The sequence below is a fragment of the Ursus arctos genome, chromosome X, assembly GCF_023065955.2.
Source record: "Ursus arctos isolate Adak ecotype North America chromosome X, UrsArc2.0, whole genome shotgun sequence".
Classification (NCBI taxonomy): Eukaryota; Metazoa; Chordata; class Mammalia; order Carnivora; family Ursidae; genus Ursus; species Ursus arctos.
In genome coordinates, this window is record NC_079873.1 from 12,342,533 (window position 1) to 12,361,336 (window position 18,804).

At 42.2% G+C, this 18,804-nt stretch overlaps 1 protein-coding gene across 2 annotated transcripts in view; it reads left to right on the forward strand.

Moving 5' to 3' along the window:
* Positions 1 to 16,114, forward strand: part of GRPR (gastrin releasing peptide receptor) — a 33,234-nt gene extending 17,120 nt beyond the window's left edge. For both annotated transcript variants that reach the window (XM_057310257.1, XM_026480271.4), the window contains 2 exons: positions 12,811 to 13,162; positions 14,723 to 16,114. In XM_057310257.1, the coding sequence (XP_057166240.1) occupies positions 12,811 to 13,162; positions 14,723 to 15,112 (742 nt within the window). In that variant the 3' untranslated portion in view covers positions 15,113 to 16,114. The remainder of the gene's footprint in view (positions 1 to 12,810; positions 13,163 to 14,722) is intronic.
* Positions 16,115 to 18,804: the final 2,690 nt, after the last annotated feature.

Here is an 18,804-nt window from a genome sequence, read left to right on the forward strand (position 1 = left end):
ACTGTCAGGTCCTGCGCATTTGCTTTCCAATCAAAAACTTGAGAGTCAAACCCCAACGTCTTTAAGATAGGTGTCTTTTCCAGCATGCCCTGGATCCACTGTGATACTAACAGTTGTTTAAATGAAAAAAAGGAGAGAGCTTTAACTCGAGGCTTACCCGGATTCCAGCTGGCATGGGTGGTGGGCATGGGGGCAGAGACTTCCCGTTGCTCATGGGGGGAGTGAAGATGTGACCAGGCGCTGCGCTTCTGACAACCGTCATGCACAGTGCAGCCTCTAAGTTCTTCTCGTGTAAGCAAGGCCCTTTTAAGTTGTGGAAAAGGGGAATTGTGCTCAGGGAGAATCATTTCCTCAGGACCTCCAGGGATTCGTCTGGGCTTGAAATGGTTAGAGAAATAGGAAGTGTTTGGGCTATGGGAGATGTCTTGCGAAAAGGCTGTTAGCACTTTTATACTAAAACTTTTAACTGAAAAAGTCATTCGAATGCACTGTCCAGACCATCTTCCTTGATGATAGCTTTGCTGACTCAAAGCAGACTTTTTCAGTTGGTTCTTAATTAAGATGCCCCTGAAGTTGCCTGGTGACAAACTTCTAAACTTTTCTTCCCTCCCTCCTTCCCTCCCCTCCTCCCTCCCTTCCTTCCTAAGTATATTGTGGTGAAATGTAAATAACATAAAATTGACTATTTTGATCATTTTGAAGTGCTCAGTTCTATGGCATTCTAGGGTACATTCACACTGTTGTACAACCATCACCACCATCTGTCCCAGAATGTTTTTCATCTTCCCAATCTGAAACTCCCTATTAAACTGTAACTGCCCTTTCTTTCTTTCATTGTATTGTTTTCTCTTTGTTCTTTCTTTTATTGTTAATTTTTGGAGGTCACGTTTACTGGAGCACTATTCATAGTGAGGACAAATTCAAAAGCACTGAATTTGAAACGATGTCTGAGTTTGAGCCCTGGTTCTTCTCATTGTCAATTGTGTAACTTTAGGCAAATAACTCTACAGGTCTCAGTTTTCTGATCTATAAAATGGAGATAAGGGTATTTACTTTTAACATATCATAGGACTATTGTAATTTTTGTAATGATGAAATGAGATACTATATTGACTTCTTTATGAAATGTTAGAATTCCTAGTCAAAATAGTGAGTGTACCATTAGCGTGATTGTTATTTATGTTCCTAAGGGAGCTGAGAGGATGCTGAAATCTCAACCAGGTGTTGTTCAGTGGACAATAATTTCTTTTCATGGAATTCGATAGCCTTTTATTTCAATTGTGCTTCCTTGTTTTCAAAGTGCTTTTGAAACACCTCATTTAGCTCCTTCTTCTAGCAAGTAAGGTTGATATCATTAGTTTCATTTCACAGATGAAGAAAATGGCAATCTGAAAGTCTCATGGTTTGAGATCTGGACCCAGGACCTCTGTTCAAACCCGAGCTCTGCCACTTGCTGGCTGTGTGAGCTCGGGTGACCTATTTCACCCCCTTGTGCCTCAGATTCTTCATCTGCGAGGAGAGGATGACCACAGTAGTACCTACTTCCTTGCATTGTTATAAAGGGATTCAAAAAGTTAATTCTTGAAAAGTGTTAAGAGCTGTACCAGGCACACAATCCTATGTTTTTCTTAAATAGTATACGATAAAATAAAAGGACCTGAGACAGCATGCTTATGCAAAAATAGCGAATTATGGAAGTGGGTGTAGAATGCAGGGCTCCCGGTCTCCCTCCAGGCCCTCCCCCTCACTAACGCTGCCAGGATCAACCTTCTGGGCCAGGGCACCCAATAAGCTACAAAGTTGGGTCAACATTTCACTCGCTATAAAGCCTCTCATAAAAGGTTATTTAAATATAGTGCTGTTAAATTTTTATAATTAGATGCAATGACTCATATGCCATGATGGTATTTTTGAGCCTTAATAACTGCTATTTTGGAAAAAAAAATGTGTTTTATTGAGATAATTTAGAAATTCTATCTTTATCCCCAATAATTTGAAATATATTCAAAAACTAACATTGTGTCTGATATTTCATTTTCTGTATATGCATTTGATAAACTGATGGGACCAGGAGAAGAATTTACATAGTGGTTGCTATTGGTGGCCCACCCCTATCCCTTGCACTCCCTGGAGGTCCCTTACAGACTTGGGCTTGCTTTTTCTCTGACTGAGAGGGATACCTGGCCATGGGAAGGTTTGAGGCAGGTGGGAGTGCTCCAGAATTAACAGTGGAGGACCACTGTCAACCAAAGAGGGATGGGAGTCCATGGGAAACACCTCAGCCTCTTCACACCTTTTTGGCACAGTTCTGGAATGTGCTCACCAGTCTCTCAGGAGGTCCCCAGCAGGCCTGTGCTCCAGTTGCCCAGAATGGCACACTTCATTGGCTTCCATTCCCTCCCTGTCCCACCTCCCCACTCCCTCCCTCCCTGTGCTTCCTGGGATCCCTTCTTGAACAAACTACTTGCACCTAAATCCTTGTCTCAGGGTCTGTTTGGCAGTGAATGACAATTTATGAAGACAATTTATTACGCCGAGTCTATTTCACCTTCCACCCTAGAGCACGGGTGATTTTTCTCTGTCTTTGTGATTTTTCCCTGTTCTCTATCTTCTATGTTACTCAGTAGAGCAAATGCAGGCCATGTCCAACTACAACTCGCAAGTGGGATTTATAAATGTTCTTCAAACTTTGGGGCTCATAAATTGCTAAAAAAGTCTAACAAGTTATAAATATATGTTCTTCCCTCCATAACATTTTTTGAGGAATGGCCTATGAACAGCTTGTGCCAGGATGTGTGCACAGCGACTGAAATTGAACTGGGTGACTGCTCTCCTTTGTCATTTGAAACATACCCACTGGCAACTGTAATATATCATCCCGCTTATACCCCTTCCGACAAATTCCCTTACAGGATTAGCACTGAGCTTTGGAATTAGGTCATCCTGCTGAAAGCCACTGGGGCCCAAGCGTCAATATTTGCCCAGCTCCTTCCGCCAGGGCACCGTGACATGTCCAACAGTGTTTGCAGCGCTCTTTCCAGTTTATACCTCAGCCTCTGCATCCCTTGCAGCCCAGAAACAGTACCTGCACTTCTCAACCTTCTCCGTGTCAGCAGCCCTTTCTCCAGGCCCGAGCCAGCCTCTGGATTTTAGAGCTTCCCTGACGCCGCTTTCAGCTTGGCTCCGATGTCTCATTCGGAGGGCCTCTTCAGACCCTGCGGCCTCTGACTTTACGAAAGCTCAGACCTCACTCTAGGCCTAGGCCACAGGGAACTGCAGGGTGTGTATATGGCCGTGAAAGAGGCAGGAGATTCAGTATAACAGACTCAAGGAAGAAGGGAATTTTGTCTCTACCTAGAAACACCGTGTTTTCACCATGGATGGAGCAGGTGGGGAACAGGCATTCTAATAAATTTTTTGCTCTTCTCCCTTAATTTCAATACCAGCAAAAGGGGGCAGAATTTGCCACCCCAAAATGTGCCTCTTTGGCATGAGAATTATTTTAGGCTAATTATTTTTTAAGAAACAGCAGACATAGGACAGGCTCTGAAAATCCTAAACAAAGTTACCCTTTTGTAAGAGACATTGACGTTTGTAAGGGAAATCTGCATCTGAGAGGACTGCAAAGTGGGGTTCACGTCCTCCAGGAGAGGTGCAACTTGATCTAACAGGTAAGGGAGGAAAATATCAAAACTTGTATTTATATTGATTTTTATTTAAAAATAAAGACGAATTAAACATTAGTAATACACAGTGTTGAAATAGAGGCTCACTCTCTCCCTGAGTCCACATCAGAGGATCCCTTCTTATGTGTGGCTCAGGCAGCAGGAGTACAAGGCCCAGCATATAGAAGGCTCAGCCATGGCACCTGGTTCTTCCCTGCACTTTCAGGCTTTGGAGAGGCTTCACAGATTGCTGGGTTTGGGTATGATCTAGTTTTAATTAAATTAACGTCCCCAAATGGATGAGTAGCTTTAAAATATTCCTGCAAAACAAAACCCCACAGACCGTCAATGATACTAAAATTGCAAGCCCAAGAGAACAATATGAACATAACAAAGGTATAGGCATATGACACATTCAATCACATTAGAATTACAGTAAAGTTGTTCTGATGACAAACGGGTTGACAGTTAATAAAATACAATAAATTATATAACACATTACATATATATATATATATATATATATATATATATATATATATATATATATATATATGTAGGCTCCATGCCCAGCATGGAGCTCAGCACAGGACTTGAACTCACAACCCTGAGATCAAGACCTGAGCTGAGCCACTCAGGTGCCCCTAACACAGTATCTTGAATTTGTTATTTTACTGTTAGTTTATATCTTTTTTAGTTTATCTTTTTAAAATTCTATATTTTAGCATGTTTTCTCCCTTGCTTATGAACTTCTGTATAATACCCACCCACATTCAACAATTAACATTTCCTCGACTTTGTTCTTGCTCTCCAGTTGTGTGTGTGTGTGTGTGTGTGTGTACACATATTTGTTTGTTTGTTTTGTTTTATTTTGTTGAACTCTGGAAAGTAAGGTGCAAATATCCTGAGTATTTCAGTGTGTATTCCCTAATAACATGGACATTCTTCTGCAGAACTCCAATACTATTATCACACCTAATGAAATTTCTTTTTTTAAAGATTTTATTTATTTATTTGACACAGAGAGTGAGAGAGCACAAGCAGTGGGAGCAATAGAGGGAGAGGGAGAAGCAGACTCCCTGCAGAGCAGGGAGCCTGACGCAGGGCTCAATCCCAGGACCCTGGGATCATGACCTGAGCCAAAGGCAGATGCTTAACCAACTGAGCCACCCAGGCGTCCCTTTTTTCCCCCCACACCTAATGAAATTAACAATGATTCCTTAATACCATCTGATATGTAATCACATTTCCCCCATTTGGGGGGATCAAATTAAGACATATGCATTGCATTTGGTTGTTATATTTCTTTTTTTCCAGTCCTCTTGAGATACAAACGACACATAACATTGTATAAATTTAAGATGCATAACAAAGTGATTTGCTGTACATACAAAAAGTGAAAAGGATTACTTGTTATATCCCTTTTATCTCCTTTAAGGTGTAACAGTAGCTCCCCTATATTCTTCTTAAAAAATGATGTTGACTGTTTTAATGAATCTAAGCAAGTTATCTTGTAGAATGTGCCAGAATTGGATTTGTCTGATTATTTCCTCATATATAGATTCAGGTTAAAAATTTTGGGCAAGGGACTGCATAGGCAATGTTGTGTTCTTCCCATTGCATTTTATCAGGAGGTACGTGACTTCAGATGGTCCCATTATTGGTGATGCTAAATTTAATCGGGGCCAAATTATGAATTTCCTGGGCCCTTGGCACATTTACCTTCATGGGACCCTTTCTCCGTAAAAAAAAATATTAAGAATTATATTTTATGGGGCGCCTGGGTGGCACAGCGGTTAAGCGTCTGCCTTCGGCTCAGGGCGTGATCCCGGCGTTGTGGGATCGAGCCCCACATCAGGCTCCTCCGCTATGAGCCTGCTTCTTCCTCTCCCACTCTCCCTGCTTGTGTTCCCTCTCTCGCTGGCTGTCTCTATCTCTGTCGAATAAATAAATTAAAAAAAAAGAAATATATTTTATAATTATATCAGCATAAAGATAAATATAATCCAAGACGGATTATATTCATTTTTTCTTCTCATTTTAAAAGAAATTGAAATACTTTCCTATACCCTTAAAAGTATCATGGGCCACAGACCTAGTGCCTATTCTAACTAGTAGAGAAGTTCACCCTGGATTAGACCACCTGGTTAAAGGGGTGACTTCTGGATCTCCCCAACATAAAGGTACATTTTCCTCTTTGCAATTAGACAGTAGTCTATGGGGAGACTCTCTGAGACTATATGAATATCCTGTTCCCCTAAAACCTCTCCCTCAATGGTTTTATCATTTTTGCCAGAATTAGTTATTACATTGAAGATTGCAGTTATTATCTTCCATGGAGGGATGAGAATACTAAAGTGCAGAGTCCATGATTTGTCCAAGACCATAAATCTACTTGGTAGAATCACCATTAGGAACCAGATCTCTGCTCCCAAGTCCACATTAGAGCCCAGAGAAAACCGGAGTATATCAAGAAGGAGTGAAAAAGAGAATTGGAGTTATTTGGCCTGGAGAGAACAGAAAAGGATAACTGTAATCTGTTACACACTTAAAGATAATGGTTGGATGCACACCAAGGACCAGCAAGTTCTTCATTGGCAGAGTAATACCTCAAAGGGAGATAAGATTCCATTGCTCTGGATTATAGTCATTTTACAAGTCAGCTAATAATTGCCTTACATTTCTTCAGAAAAGTTCCTGGCATTATTCTCAGGAGAAAATAAAGCCGATGTTTAATAGCCTCGTCAAATCTGATTAGGTGTTAGGATTCTAATTTAAGCCCTGACAATGTGCCAATTACCTAGAGACCATTTAATTCCTTTAGTTTTCTCTTCACCTCAGTCCACTCCAGGTACTGCGCATCAGGAGATTTTAAAATATTGTTGTTCAACAATTCCTACAGACTGCAGTAGGTAATTATGGACAAATGAGGGGTGAAATGCTGCATTCTTAAAAATAAATACACTGCCCATATTTGAATAAAAGACATAATCTTGTGTGGGTAAAGGTTTCCAACCCTGGGTGTGGGAGTCAGCTACTGCTACTTGCCAAAAATCTCTTTGAGACATTAATCTTATTAATGTCAGAACGTTTCTGACCTTTCCAATGTTTGCATAAGAAAAATGAAGCACAGGGGCACCTGGGTGGCACAGCGGTTAAGCGTCTGCCTTCGGCTCAGGGCGTGATCCCGGCGTTCTGGGATCGAGCCCCACATCAGGCTCCTCCGCTATGAGCCTGCTTCTTCCTCTCCCACTCCCCCTGCTTGTGTTCCCTCTCTCGCTGGCTGTCTCTCTGTCTGTCAAATAAATAAATAAAATCTTAAAAAAAAAAGAAAAAAGAAAAATGAAGCACAGTTTTTAGGAGTGGGAAGCAATTGTCTTGAGCCCCATAGTATCAGAGGAGTGAATTTGTCAGTCTATGGAAGATTCTTACTAAATATGTAAAAGTGAATCTACTCTCATTTTTGAGAAGTTGGGAATAAGAGACACACCTGCAAGTCACATATTATTAATTAATTAGCAAGTATGCACTGAGCCTGTACTTTGAAGTAAGTGGTATGCAGAACAAGGGACCTGGAGCATTTTTAGTGATACAGAAAGAAGAGAAGAGGAACAGCTGTAAGCTTCTCAGCTCAGGACATTTATTAGAAAGTCAGGTAGAAAAGATATACCCATGTTGGGGTGCCTGGGTGGCTCAGTCATTAAGCATCTGCCTTTGGCTCAGGGCGTGATCCCGGCGTTCTGGGATCGAGCCCCACATCAGGCTCCTCCGCTAGGAGCCTGCTTCTTCCTCTCCCACTCCCCCTGCTTGTGTTCCCTCCTTGCTGCCTGTCTCTCTCTCTGTCAAATAAATAAATAAAATCATTAAAAAAAAGAAAAAGAAAAGATATACCCATGTAAAGCTAGCAGATAATTCAAGATGGTGCACAGTAAACATAAAATGAAAAAACATCAATAATCCTGTCATAAAATTAGACAGGTTAGGAGAAAGAACAGAAATTATGGAGGCCTAGATTGGGCAGCAAAAGCTTCATCAAGATGATACTTATCAACTGGAATTTGGAAGGATAGATGAATGGAGACTCTGGGACTGGGCAGAAAGAAAGGAGGAAGGCAGGAAAGTAATGGAGAATTTAGGAACAGACCATAGACTAGTCTGTTTCTTGGGTACAATTAAAGTTGATAGTTCATTCTTTCAGAGGGCAGCAACTAGGGGATGATGTATGCAAAATGATGCTGGAAATAAATCTGATAACTTTATTTTTTTATTTTTTTTAAAGATGTTATTAATTTAGAGATTGAGACAGAGATAGTGAGAAGAGAGCATGAGCGGGGAGGAGAGGGAGAAGCAGATTCCCCGGCTGAGCAGGGAGCCCAACACAGGGCTGGGATCACGATCTGAGCTGAAGGCAGATGCTTAACTGACAGAGCCACCCAGGGGCCCCTGATGATAACCTGAAATGTCCATCATGTCTAACTGTTCTAGATAAGAGCTGTTCTTTTGTTGACAAAGAAGAGAAGCCACTCAAACTAACTCAACTGAAAAGGAAATGGGAGAATTGTTAGACTGTAACAGGAGACCTCTTGTACATTCAAAAGCAGTTCATGAGCCAGGAACCAAGGACCCTCCATTTGACTTAGGGCCACATCATCTCAGCTTCTACTTCTTCTTCTTTTTTTTTTTCTTTTCCTTTTTTTTTTTTTGAGGTGGGGGAGGAGAAAGTGAGAGGGAGAGAGAGAGTCTCAAGCAGACTCCACACTGAGCACAGAGCCCAACACAGGACTCAGTCTCACAACCCTGAGATACGACCTGAGCCAAAATCAAGAGTCACTCAACTGACTGTGCCACTCAGGCTCCCCTTGGCAGAGAAAGAATCTTAAGCAGACTCCACACTCAGCAAGGAGCCTGACTCAGGGCTCAATCTTACAACCCTGAGATCATGACCTGAGCTGAAATCAAGAGTTGGACGCTTGGGGCGCCTGGGTGGCACAGCGGTTAAGCGTCTGCCTTCGGCTTAGGGTGTGATCCCAGCGTTCTGGGATCGAGCCCCACATCAGGCTCCTCTGCTGTGAGCCTGCTTCTTCCTCTCCCACTCCCCCTGCTTGTGTTCCCTCTCTCACTGGCTGTCTCTATCTCTGTCAAATAAATAAATAAAATCTTAAAAAAAAAAAAAAGAGTTGGACGCTTAACCAACTGAGCCACCCAGGCGCCCCATCAGCTTCTTTTATGTCTGCCTCATTCTTCCTCTTTCTCTCAATCTACCTACTCTGCTTATTCATCTTGCACATGGTTAAAATATGCCCAATCCCTTTCTTGACATCAGAATCTTTTATTTCTAGCTTCTGTTATTGACTAACTACATCCTGTCATTTTTTTCAGTTTAAATGCTTAAGAGAAAGAGAGGCTCTTCAGTAGCTGGTCAAGCATTTCACTGGATGGTTTAGATTAAGTATCCGCCCCAGTCCAACTAGCCATCATGCCTAAACAAAAACTACCTCCCCCCCGCCACCACCAGTGGTGTCTCCCTGCATTGGGAGCCCTGGGGAGAGCTATCTATACCAGAAGAAGAAATAGACTGACATGTTGCATGCTCTATAGAACCATTAGACTTCCAGGGAAGTGTTCTATACACATTTGGGGAATTTCTGGTCTGTTTCTCTGCTTCTAAGAAGGATTTACCCAGAACTTTATTCTGAAAGAGCTATGATATCCTGAAAAGAGCTGACTCCACCACTTCTGAAAGTGAGCTTCAAATTTGTCACCTGTAGAATGAGGATAATAGCACCTCTCTGTTGTCTGGAACATAAATGAGATAATGCTATGCTCTGTTTGGCACAAAGCAAGAGCTTAGTAAATGGGATTTCTTTAATTACTGTTGATATTTTATGAATATTCTATAACAAAATTGTTTACAGTGCATTTTACTTATTTTTTAATTGCACAAGTGATATATGAATGTATCTGATTATTTAAAAGCAATTCCTAGACATTATATTATTTCATTGTAAATACATTCACAGTAAATATTTTAGGGTGTGTTTTTAATAAAGTCTTTTTAAAAACACAGAACCACAATACCATTATCACACCCAGTATATTAAAAATAATTCCTTAATATCACCAGTACTAAATCTACATTTGATTTTCCTCAATAGTCCCAAAAATATCTTTTTATCGTTGTTTAGTTTGAATCAAAATCCAAAAGGAGTCTACACATTGCACTTACTATGTATTAAACATCCCAGTAGGTCTATAACCATTCTCCTTCCTTTTTAAAAAAATTTTTTCTCCTTTTTTATACCATATATTTGTTGGGGAAAAAATTGAGTCATTCCTGTAGTATTTTCCAATTAGGGATTTGACTGTATCTTCATCATTTAGCAGATTCTTTTATCCCCACCATTTCCTGAAAACTGGTACATAGATATAAAGGCTTATTTAGACTCAAATTATTTTTCTGGCAAAACTAGAAAAGTAATGTTTTTATACTATCTTTTATGTTTTAAAAGTTGTGAATTTGAAATAGCAGCTCAACAGTTCCCATGGCATTTTGCACTTAGGAGTACAAGATTCCCAAGAGAAAAGGAGGTAAGCCATTCACTCTGATTGCTGCCTCCTGAAGAAGTGAGTCACTCATGCAGGAGTGAATCACCTTCACCTGGAGAGTCAATGGTACTTATGACTGCTTCCTGCCAGAAAATGCAGATAGAAGTCATAATTACTACTTTATCTGTAATTGATGTATCAGAGATAGCTTTAGTCATACACATCTTTGGCTGAAGATGTTCACGTACCTCTAATTAAAGATACAAATGCCTACATTCTGAACTAGGAACAAAAATGTTTGAGATAACTAGTGAGTAGAGCAAGTGCCAGAAGAAAATAAAACTTCTTTTGAAATTTTTGTTTTTCTGTAATTGTTTAAAATGAACTAATATAATCTATGGATGGAAAAAGCAAACTGAGGTACACTGAAGCAGGACCACAGTATTGTTCTGGAATGCTGAGGATGTCCATTAAATAAGAGCCCTCTCTTCTCTACCTGAGCTGGGAACAGAGAGCTAGATAAAGAAATCTAGAACAATAAAAATAATTGCTTCTATGCCTGATAAAGCTATTTGGAGAATGTGACTTAGGTCCAAAGCAGTAATGAACTTGCAAACACCTGATCTCCTATATTACATGTGCCATTGCCCTAGTCAGGGTCAGTTAGGCAGCCACAGGCTTCTCTGAGCCCAGTGTACATGCCAATGTCTTTTTCTCAAACTCACCTCTTAATAACTCACTCCCCTTTACCTGGAGGGAGGCAGAAAGTGAGTGAGGAATCAGGATGCAGCAAAGAGTGGTAACTCAATGGAAATTTAATCAACGTGGAAGCAAGTGGAAACAAGTGTTCCCCCATCACTGAAGTCCATCATATAAAAGAGTATCAGTGGTAGGACCAGTTTTAACATAGCATTATCAGCAATGAACACCCTCACATTTAGTTGGTCCCAACTCACATCAACTTCCCCACTATCACAGCTCATGTTCGACGGAACAAATACTTGTGGAGTGTGTGCAGATCACAGTGCTGGCAAATGCCAAGACGGAAGACACTCTTTGCCCACGAGAGGCTCATCCTCTAGTGGGTTCTCAGACAAGTGCACGCAAAACAGGTGTGCACCCCATTGTTCGAGGTATTGTACGGGGAGTTGTGGCAGACATGGAGATGCTCTACTCAGACCTCCCTCGAAGAAAAGATTCACTATCCAGCTGCAGGGACGGTGGTGAGCTGAAAGCCTCCAGCTGTCGATTCCTTCAGAGTCCACTTCCACTTTCAAACTATGGTCATGCTCTTCTTGGACAGTTCCTGCCCAGTGACTAAACCAGATAGTAACTAAGGTCATACTCTTTTTGGGTGGCCCCAGCCCATGGCTAAGCAAAGTGGTGATATAAGGCCTGGCCATTTCCACCCAAGACAGGACTCCTCCGCTGGGCAATCTCTGTTACCGAGCTCCCCATTAGGCTGGTAGAGGGTGACCAGCTGTCCTGGTTTGCTGGGAGCGAGAGATTTCCCAGGATGTAGGACTTTCAGTGCTAAAATTGGGAAATTTCCAGGCAAATTAGGATGGTTGGTCACTTTCACTGGTGTAGACCTTGTCAGGTCTGCATCAGGGTCTGACACTCCCCTCCATCCAATCTCGCATCCTTCCCTTTGCCTTTCACAGGTATTACTCCCCAATAAACTTTTTGTCCTCCTGGTTTCATCTCAGCGTCTGCTTCCCAGAGCACTCAGTCCAAGACAGGGGCACATATAGTACAGAACCCAGGAGGGACCTAAATACTGCAAGAGCTGAGAGTGAAAGAGAGAAGGAGGGCAGGGGAAGATTAATTTGGCAATTACAGGGATGCTCCTGGTATAACTTTTTCAGTGGGCTATTTGTTCTGCACCCTTTGAAAAAGCGAAGAGGCATATGTAAATACTCAATGACTTCAGGCTCCCTAAATGGCATCTGAATACTCAAAATGAAGGCTTTGCCAAAACAAACAAACAAACAAACAAAAAAACCCAACCTTGTCCCTGTGTCCTTCTTTATTTTTTTTTAAAGATTTTTATTTATTTGTTTTAGAGAGAGAAAGAGTGGAAGTGGGAACAGGGGCAGAGGGAGAGAAAAATCCCAAGCAGACTCCGTGCTGAGTGTGGAAACTGACTCAGGACTCCATCCCATGACCCTGAGATCATGGCCTGAGCCAAAACCAAGGGTCAGATGCTTAACCCACTGAGCCACCCAGGTACCCCCCTGTGTCCTTCTTTAAACATGCCTGTTACTAATTTCTATGATTTAAGAAGAAAAATGAAAGGAGCTTCAGCTTTTCTGAGAAGTATTCTTAAACTCAGGAGGAACTGTGGGTGAAGAAACAGGAACACATCCTTCAGAGCCAGAACTAGGATAAGGTGAGCAAGGCACTCAGGTATAACATTTAGGGAGGCACTCATTGCCATGGTTGTGTGAGTACAGAGCCAGCACTTGCCTGAACCTGAGAGTGAGCACCTCCTTAAATACTGCACCCAGCTGCCTGGCCCGCCTCACCCTAGCCCCAGCCCCCGCATCCATAATACTACTATGCACTTACGCACAACATTTGCTCTTTCCTGCCCCAGGTACAAAGCCATCGTCCGACCAATGGATATCCAGGCCTCTCATGCTCTGATGAAGATCTGCCTCAAAGCCGCATCGATCTGGATTATCTCCATGCTTCTGGCCATCCCGGAGGCTGTGTTTTCGGATCTACATCCCTTCCACGAGGAAAGCACCAACCAGACCTTCATTAGCTGTGCCCCATACCCACACTCTAATGAGCTGCACCCCAAAATTCACTCCATGGCTTCCTTCCTGGTCTTCTACATCATCCCACTGTCAATTATCTCTGTCTACTACTACTTCATTGCTAGAAATCTGATCCAGAGTGCTTACAATCTGCCTGTGGAAGGGAATATACATGTCAAGAAGCAGGTGGGTGCTTAGGATTGATTAATTTCCTCTTTAGGGCTTTGATCCCTTTTGCACTCCACTGACAAGTACATTATTACAGGTGGTCACGTCACCTGATTCTGCAATTAGAGGAGGTGGGTGATGGTAAATGGAAACTCCTAGCCACGGAAGCCCAGGAATTCAGGTGTTCTTTATAATCTTGTTCTCTTACTAAAGACCTCAGCTAGGGAGGTGTTGAGAATCTGGAAGATTTGAAGTATGGGTTTCTTTTTGAGAAATACCTGAAAAAGTATTGTTAACAAAATAAAATATTGAGACTCATAGGAATGTGACTTCTTTAAACTCCAGTCACATTGTTTGGATAGAAAGAGGGTTACCACCTGGGGACAAGGCAGAGGGAGCAGGAAAATGAGGCTGATTGAAGAAACAGAAGTAGTTTGATTAAGATAGGCTCACGTTGATTTGGGTTCAAATCCAGACTAATGACTGACTCGCTTACTCTCTCTGAGCCTCAGTTCTCACCCATGATATGGGGTGATAACCCCTATATTGTAAGGATGTTGGAAGATTAAAAGGCAGAGCATATCTTTGACCTAGAGTGCCCAGAATGCAGAATGCCCTCCATATGTGTTAAACTCCCTTCCCCATCCCCCATAACACTGTGTAATTTCAAACTTGAGGTATGAATAGCAGAAACCAGGGGCTCCAGCTTTCTCCTTTTTGTCAGTTCTTGCTTTCTAGTCCAAATGTAGATCATATGGTATTTATGATGGAAAAAGCAGAAAGACTCCCCATCTGTTTAAACGTACAGCTGACTCAGTTGGTGGCCTCACCCTTTAAAGTGCCTTTATTATTATTATTATTATTATTATTATTATTATTATTTTGCCTCAATTATGAGGAGACAGTGGAGTTCTCAGTGAAACTGTCTCCGTATTTGAAAGACCTCTCAATAGTGAACATCCACTGGACCTCAGATTCCTTAACGGGAAAGATGGTTCCCCTTGCCGTTGTAGCAGAGGGTGTTGGGAGTGAAAGGACATGCTCAGCCCACTTGGTCTAAGAACCTTCCTGTATAGCATAGCCCAGAAATAACTTGAGATGAAAAATAATAATAAGAGGAAGTTATTTTGGCTTGGCCAATGAGAAAGAACAAAGCTGGCTGCTTTGTCATATGGCTGATAAACTGCACCAGGGCTCTCCTGAGGAAAAAGAGGTCACTTACTAAGATTTCATTGTGCAATCCATTCAAGCATGTAATCAACTTTGTTTAAAGATCTGTTCTCAGTGGCACGTTCTAACTATATTCTACTTCATGGATTTCTGCTTCCTGACTTTTCCATTTCTGTGTTTCTGAATCCCCCCCCCCTTTTCTCCATCTGTTTCTGTTGCTTTTCTCTCATTTTGTCGGATTTTCTCTTGTCTTCTTTCTCGCATTGAACTCTTTTTCTGTGGCTTTGTGAGTTCATCTATTCCCCCAATTCTTTTTCCCTGTTTTTCTGTCTGAATCTTTGTCTCTCTGCATTCATCCCACACTGTCCCTTGGTCCCTCTGTCTCCGTGTACGTGACTCTCCCCTTAGATTGAATCCCGGAAGCGCCTTGCCAAGACAGTGCTGGTGTTCGTGTGCCTCTTTGCCTTCTGCTGGCTCCCCAACCACATCATCTACCTGTACCGCTCTTACCACTACTCTGAGGTGGACACCTCCATGCTCCACTTCATCACCAGCATCTGCGCCCGCCTCCTGGCCTTCACCAACTCCTGTGTGAACCCTTTTGCCCTCTACCTGCTGAGCAAGAGTTTCAGGAAACAGTTCAACACCCAGCTCCTCTGTTGTCGGCCTGGCCTGATGACCCGCTCTCACAGCACTGGCAGAAGTACCACCTGCATGACCTCCTTCAAGAGTACCAACCCCTCTGTGGCCACCTTCAGCCTCATCAACGGAAACATCTGTCATGAAGGGTATGTCTAAGCTGATCCTTGACCCTGTCACCCCAGGGGTCCCCGGTTTTGCTTTATGGCTAGTAAAGAACCTTCACATCTGTTGTTGTCTTTATACCCTCCAAAGACCCTTGGGAAGGCTATGAGTTTGTAGGCAGGTTGCAGAGAAGCCCAAATGGATTGCTGTTATGTTTGAAAGGCCCATCAAGGCTTACGCTTTCCATTTCAACTTCTAAATATTCTTCTGATGTAGAGCTAATTCTCCCCTTTTTAGAAAAGGGAATAAGAAATTATTATTTTAAGCATCAAGCCCTGATATACAGGTATGGCCAATTAAGTCTTAGAAATTATATGAACCACCAAATTTATATAGCAGAAAAATTACACGTTAAATGCCCACTTTGTGGAAAGACTTTACCTTGTCATTTCTTTAAGCAGAAACTAGTGCTTTAAAAAGATGATTTGAGTAATTTTTCAGGAATATTTATAATCACAAACCAAGGAACTGTTTTTTACACTCCTAACATGAAAGCCAACCCTATGAAAAAGTCCTATGAGGGACCATTCCCAAATTGATAACACTGGAAGCCAGTTTAAAACAAATCCTGAGTGTTGATTGTTTTTGAAAGATGTTACTGGGGACATAGAAACATTCAACACATCATTTTAAGGCAAAAACACAACCGAACACATAGACACATATACAAAGATCCGTGCGAGGCTGTGGATCGATATCTTACACTCTGAATTCTAACTCAGTGGAGATCCTTTTTGCTGTTTCCCCATTTCAGTCATCTGTGGTATAGTTAGTTCTGCCATAGAATAGAAATCCTTGGGGTGCCTGGGTGGCACAGCGGTTAAGCGTCTGCCTTCGGCTCAGGGCGTGATCCTGGCGTTCTGGGATCGAGCCCCACATCAGGCTCCTCCACTATGAGCCTGCTTCTTCCTCTCCCACTCCCCCTGCTTGTGTTCCCTCTCTCGCTGGCTGTCTCTATCTCTGTCGAATAAATAAATAAAATCTTAAAAAAAAAAATAGAAATCTTTTTGGGAAAAAATTGATCATGTTCTCAATTCATCATTTATAAGTACATATAGTATTTATTTTTGGTATACAGGTTTTCAGCCAAATGTATTTACTTAGATTTGGCTGTCCTTGTCTGCTACATTGAAGCAGTAATTTCTTATGGAAAAAAAAAAAAAGAGATCACATCTGAGTGGAAACAGCAGCATGTTTACATTTAACATATGCTTACCTAAAGTCTGGGAGGAAATGAATAAAATTTCAGTAATACACATTTCTGTTTGAATATGTAGAAGTAATTTGCAGGGGCTTAGATTTAAGAATGGATTAAAAAAACAGCCAAGAGGAGTATTTATGAAACAGCCATGTGTAGAAAAATACTGGACTGAAATCTTTTTATTTTTCTGAGTAAAGAAATTTGACCATCTTACTTTAGAAACCCTGAACCAAGTTTTTCTTGACTCCAGGATACGCCAAGTCTGACAGACTGCAAACACGTTAACCCACTTTCAGATAAAGCTGAATTCTGCAAATGTGCCCTAAGGTGTATCCTTCACATCCAAAGACGATGTTAGTTCCGGTTTTCTCTGTCCAAATGAGAAGGAACGGTCAGCGCCCTTTTCCATATGGCCTGTATGAAAATATTTTCATCTCTTGATACAAGGAAGTGCTGTCCGCAGAGCTTTAGAAGTTAGGACAAAGACAGTTGTAAAGATCTGTGTTTACAGTTGTATTAGCTGGAGTGAGACCTCTTCACTGCTGTCTGCTGTGTGCAGTTCTATACTGTACCCACCTGCTTTCCTGGTAGTCCATAATGACATCGGACAGTTTGAAAAGCAAGACAGGCAGTGTAGCTGAAAGAAGCAAGGTTTTTAGCTGGACATCCAACTCTGTCTCTAGCTATGAGTTTAGCTCGACTCATTTTTTCATCTTTAGAATAAGAGGACAGTACCGAGGTCCCTCTATTGCTAAAATCCTGAGTCTTGTCTTGTCACTGTTTCTAGTTCTGTCTCTAAAGCATTTATACCGCCCGCCTGCTCCCAGCTGCCCCGCTACTGCAACCTTTGCGACAACTCCTCTTGAGATTTCCTTCAACCGACATTCTACAGTCATGTTCACATTAGTGGAATGGAAGGAGACGGACTATTCTATCACTTCCAGGAGCTCACTGGAATAATTTGTATGAATAATGTCCCATTAGCTTGTTATGTTTTGGAATTAAAGCTGAAAGACACATAAAAAAACGTATTGCTTGATCTCCTCACTATACAGGGGTACTTTTCCCGCTCACCTCCAACCTCCATGCACCTGTCATCGTGAACTAGTGCTCCCCAATTTTATACCTGGATTTCTTCCAAATTCTTTGAGTATGAAGTGACTTCGTACCTAGTTAGGGGCTACAATGTCTAGCATTCTGGGTACGTAGTGTGACTTGTTCAAACATCTCTGATCTACCTGATTTCAAAGACATTTTGGGAGTAGGACTCATCTTAGTGTCTCCTTCAGGTAACGTCATGGCACAGACTGTGTCGGGCTCATCCCTAGCTTCTGGACAGTGAGGAGATTGAAGTCTAGGTCTAGCTGTGTGTCCCGAGGCAAATCTTATCACGTTTTGGGGACTCCTTAATGAAAGGCTTGGAGAAGGCCTCTGCCAGCCAATGAGCCAGGACTGGCAAAACTGTTCTGTGAATCAACTGATGGATGGACCCAAACCTTCTTACTGGGATGGACTTAGCTGGGCCCTTCTCTAGGCCCTTCCACTCAGAGTTCTTCAATCTCAAGAACCTGAAATTACGGTGAGAGACACCCCCGCCCCCACGTGATACCACCTCCCTGTTAGGGCAGAATGTGGCAGGGGCTGGAACTAAGACATTTCACGCCTGGCTTCCAAAGATAATCAGGTTTAGCGCTTATGTCTTTGGCAAGGAAAAAAAAAATCAATTTTTGCTGTGGAAAACCATCTGTGTTTATTCAATTGACAGACACTACCTTTCAATCTATCTTCAATTGAGCCTCCCTGAGGCAGGCAGCTCAACAGTGATAGATGAAGCAATAAACAAGGCCGTCTTCCCACCAACGGCTGCGGCTGGCAGGGAAGGCGCAGCCGCTGCTAGGAGCGGTATTCCACAGCAAGGTGGGCCCCTCCCAGTGGGTGAGTTGATGATTCCCCATAAACGCGCATGGCTCAACCCTGTTCTTCTGGCTGCCCTCCCTCCCCCCACTGAACCTGGCCTTCTCCCTCATTAACGAGTCTGGGATTTCCCTCTTTGCCACACCAGCAATTTCGTTTCATCTTGAAGGATGGAGAACCCTTAAGTAAAGAAACAGTTAAGAGGCTGCTTCAGATGAACCAAACTCAGCTTGTTATGAAAATGCACACTGAACAGAAATAAATGAACTTGTCCGTAGGACACGGGCACACTGAACTTACAAAGTCTTTGTTTATGCCAAAAGTAGAGACGGTTAGTGGTTTCAGAGTCTATTCATGTACCAAATGTCTTCTAGGAATAGAGAGTAGCTTTGTTTGGGGACTACAAGTTGAATGACATCCTCAATCTTGGACTAAAAGGTGGCTAAGTCACTTTCCCAAAAGCCAGATAGAAATGATCGCCCTGGGACCCTGACCATATGAGAGCTGAATGAATAGGACTAACTTCTGTGGTGGTGACGGGGTGGGGGTGGGGGGGGGGCAAACTTTCTGA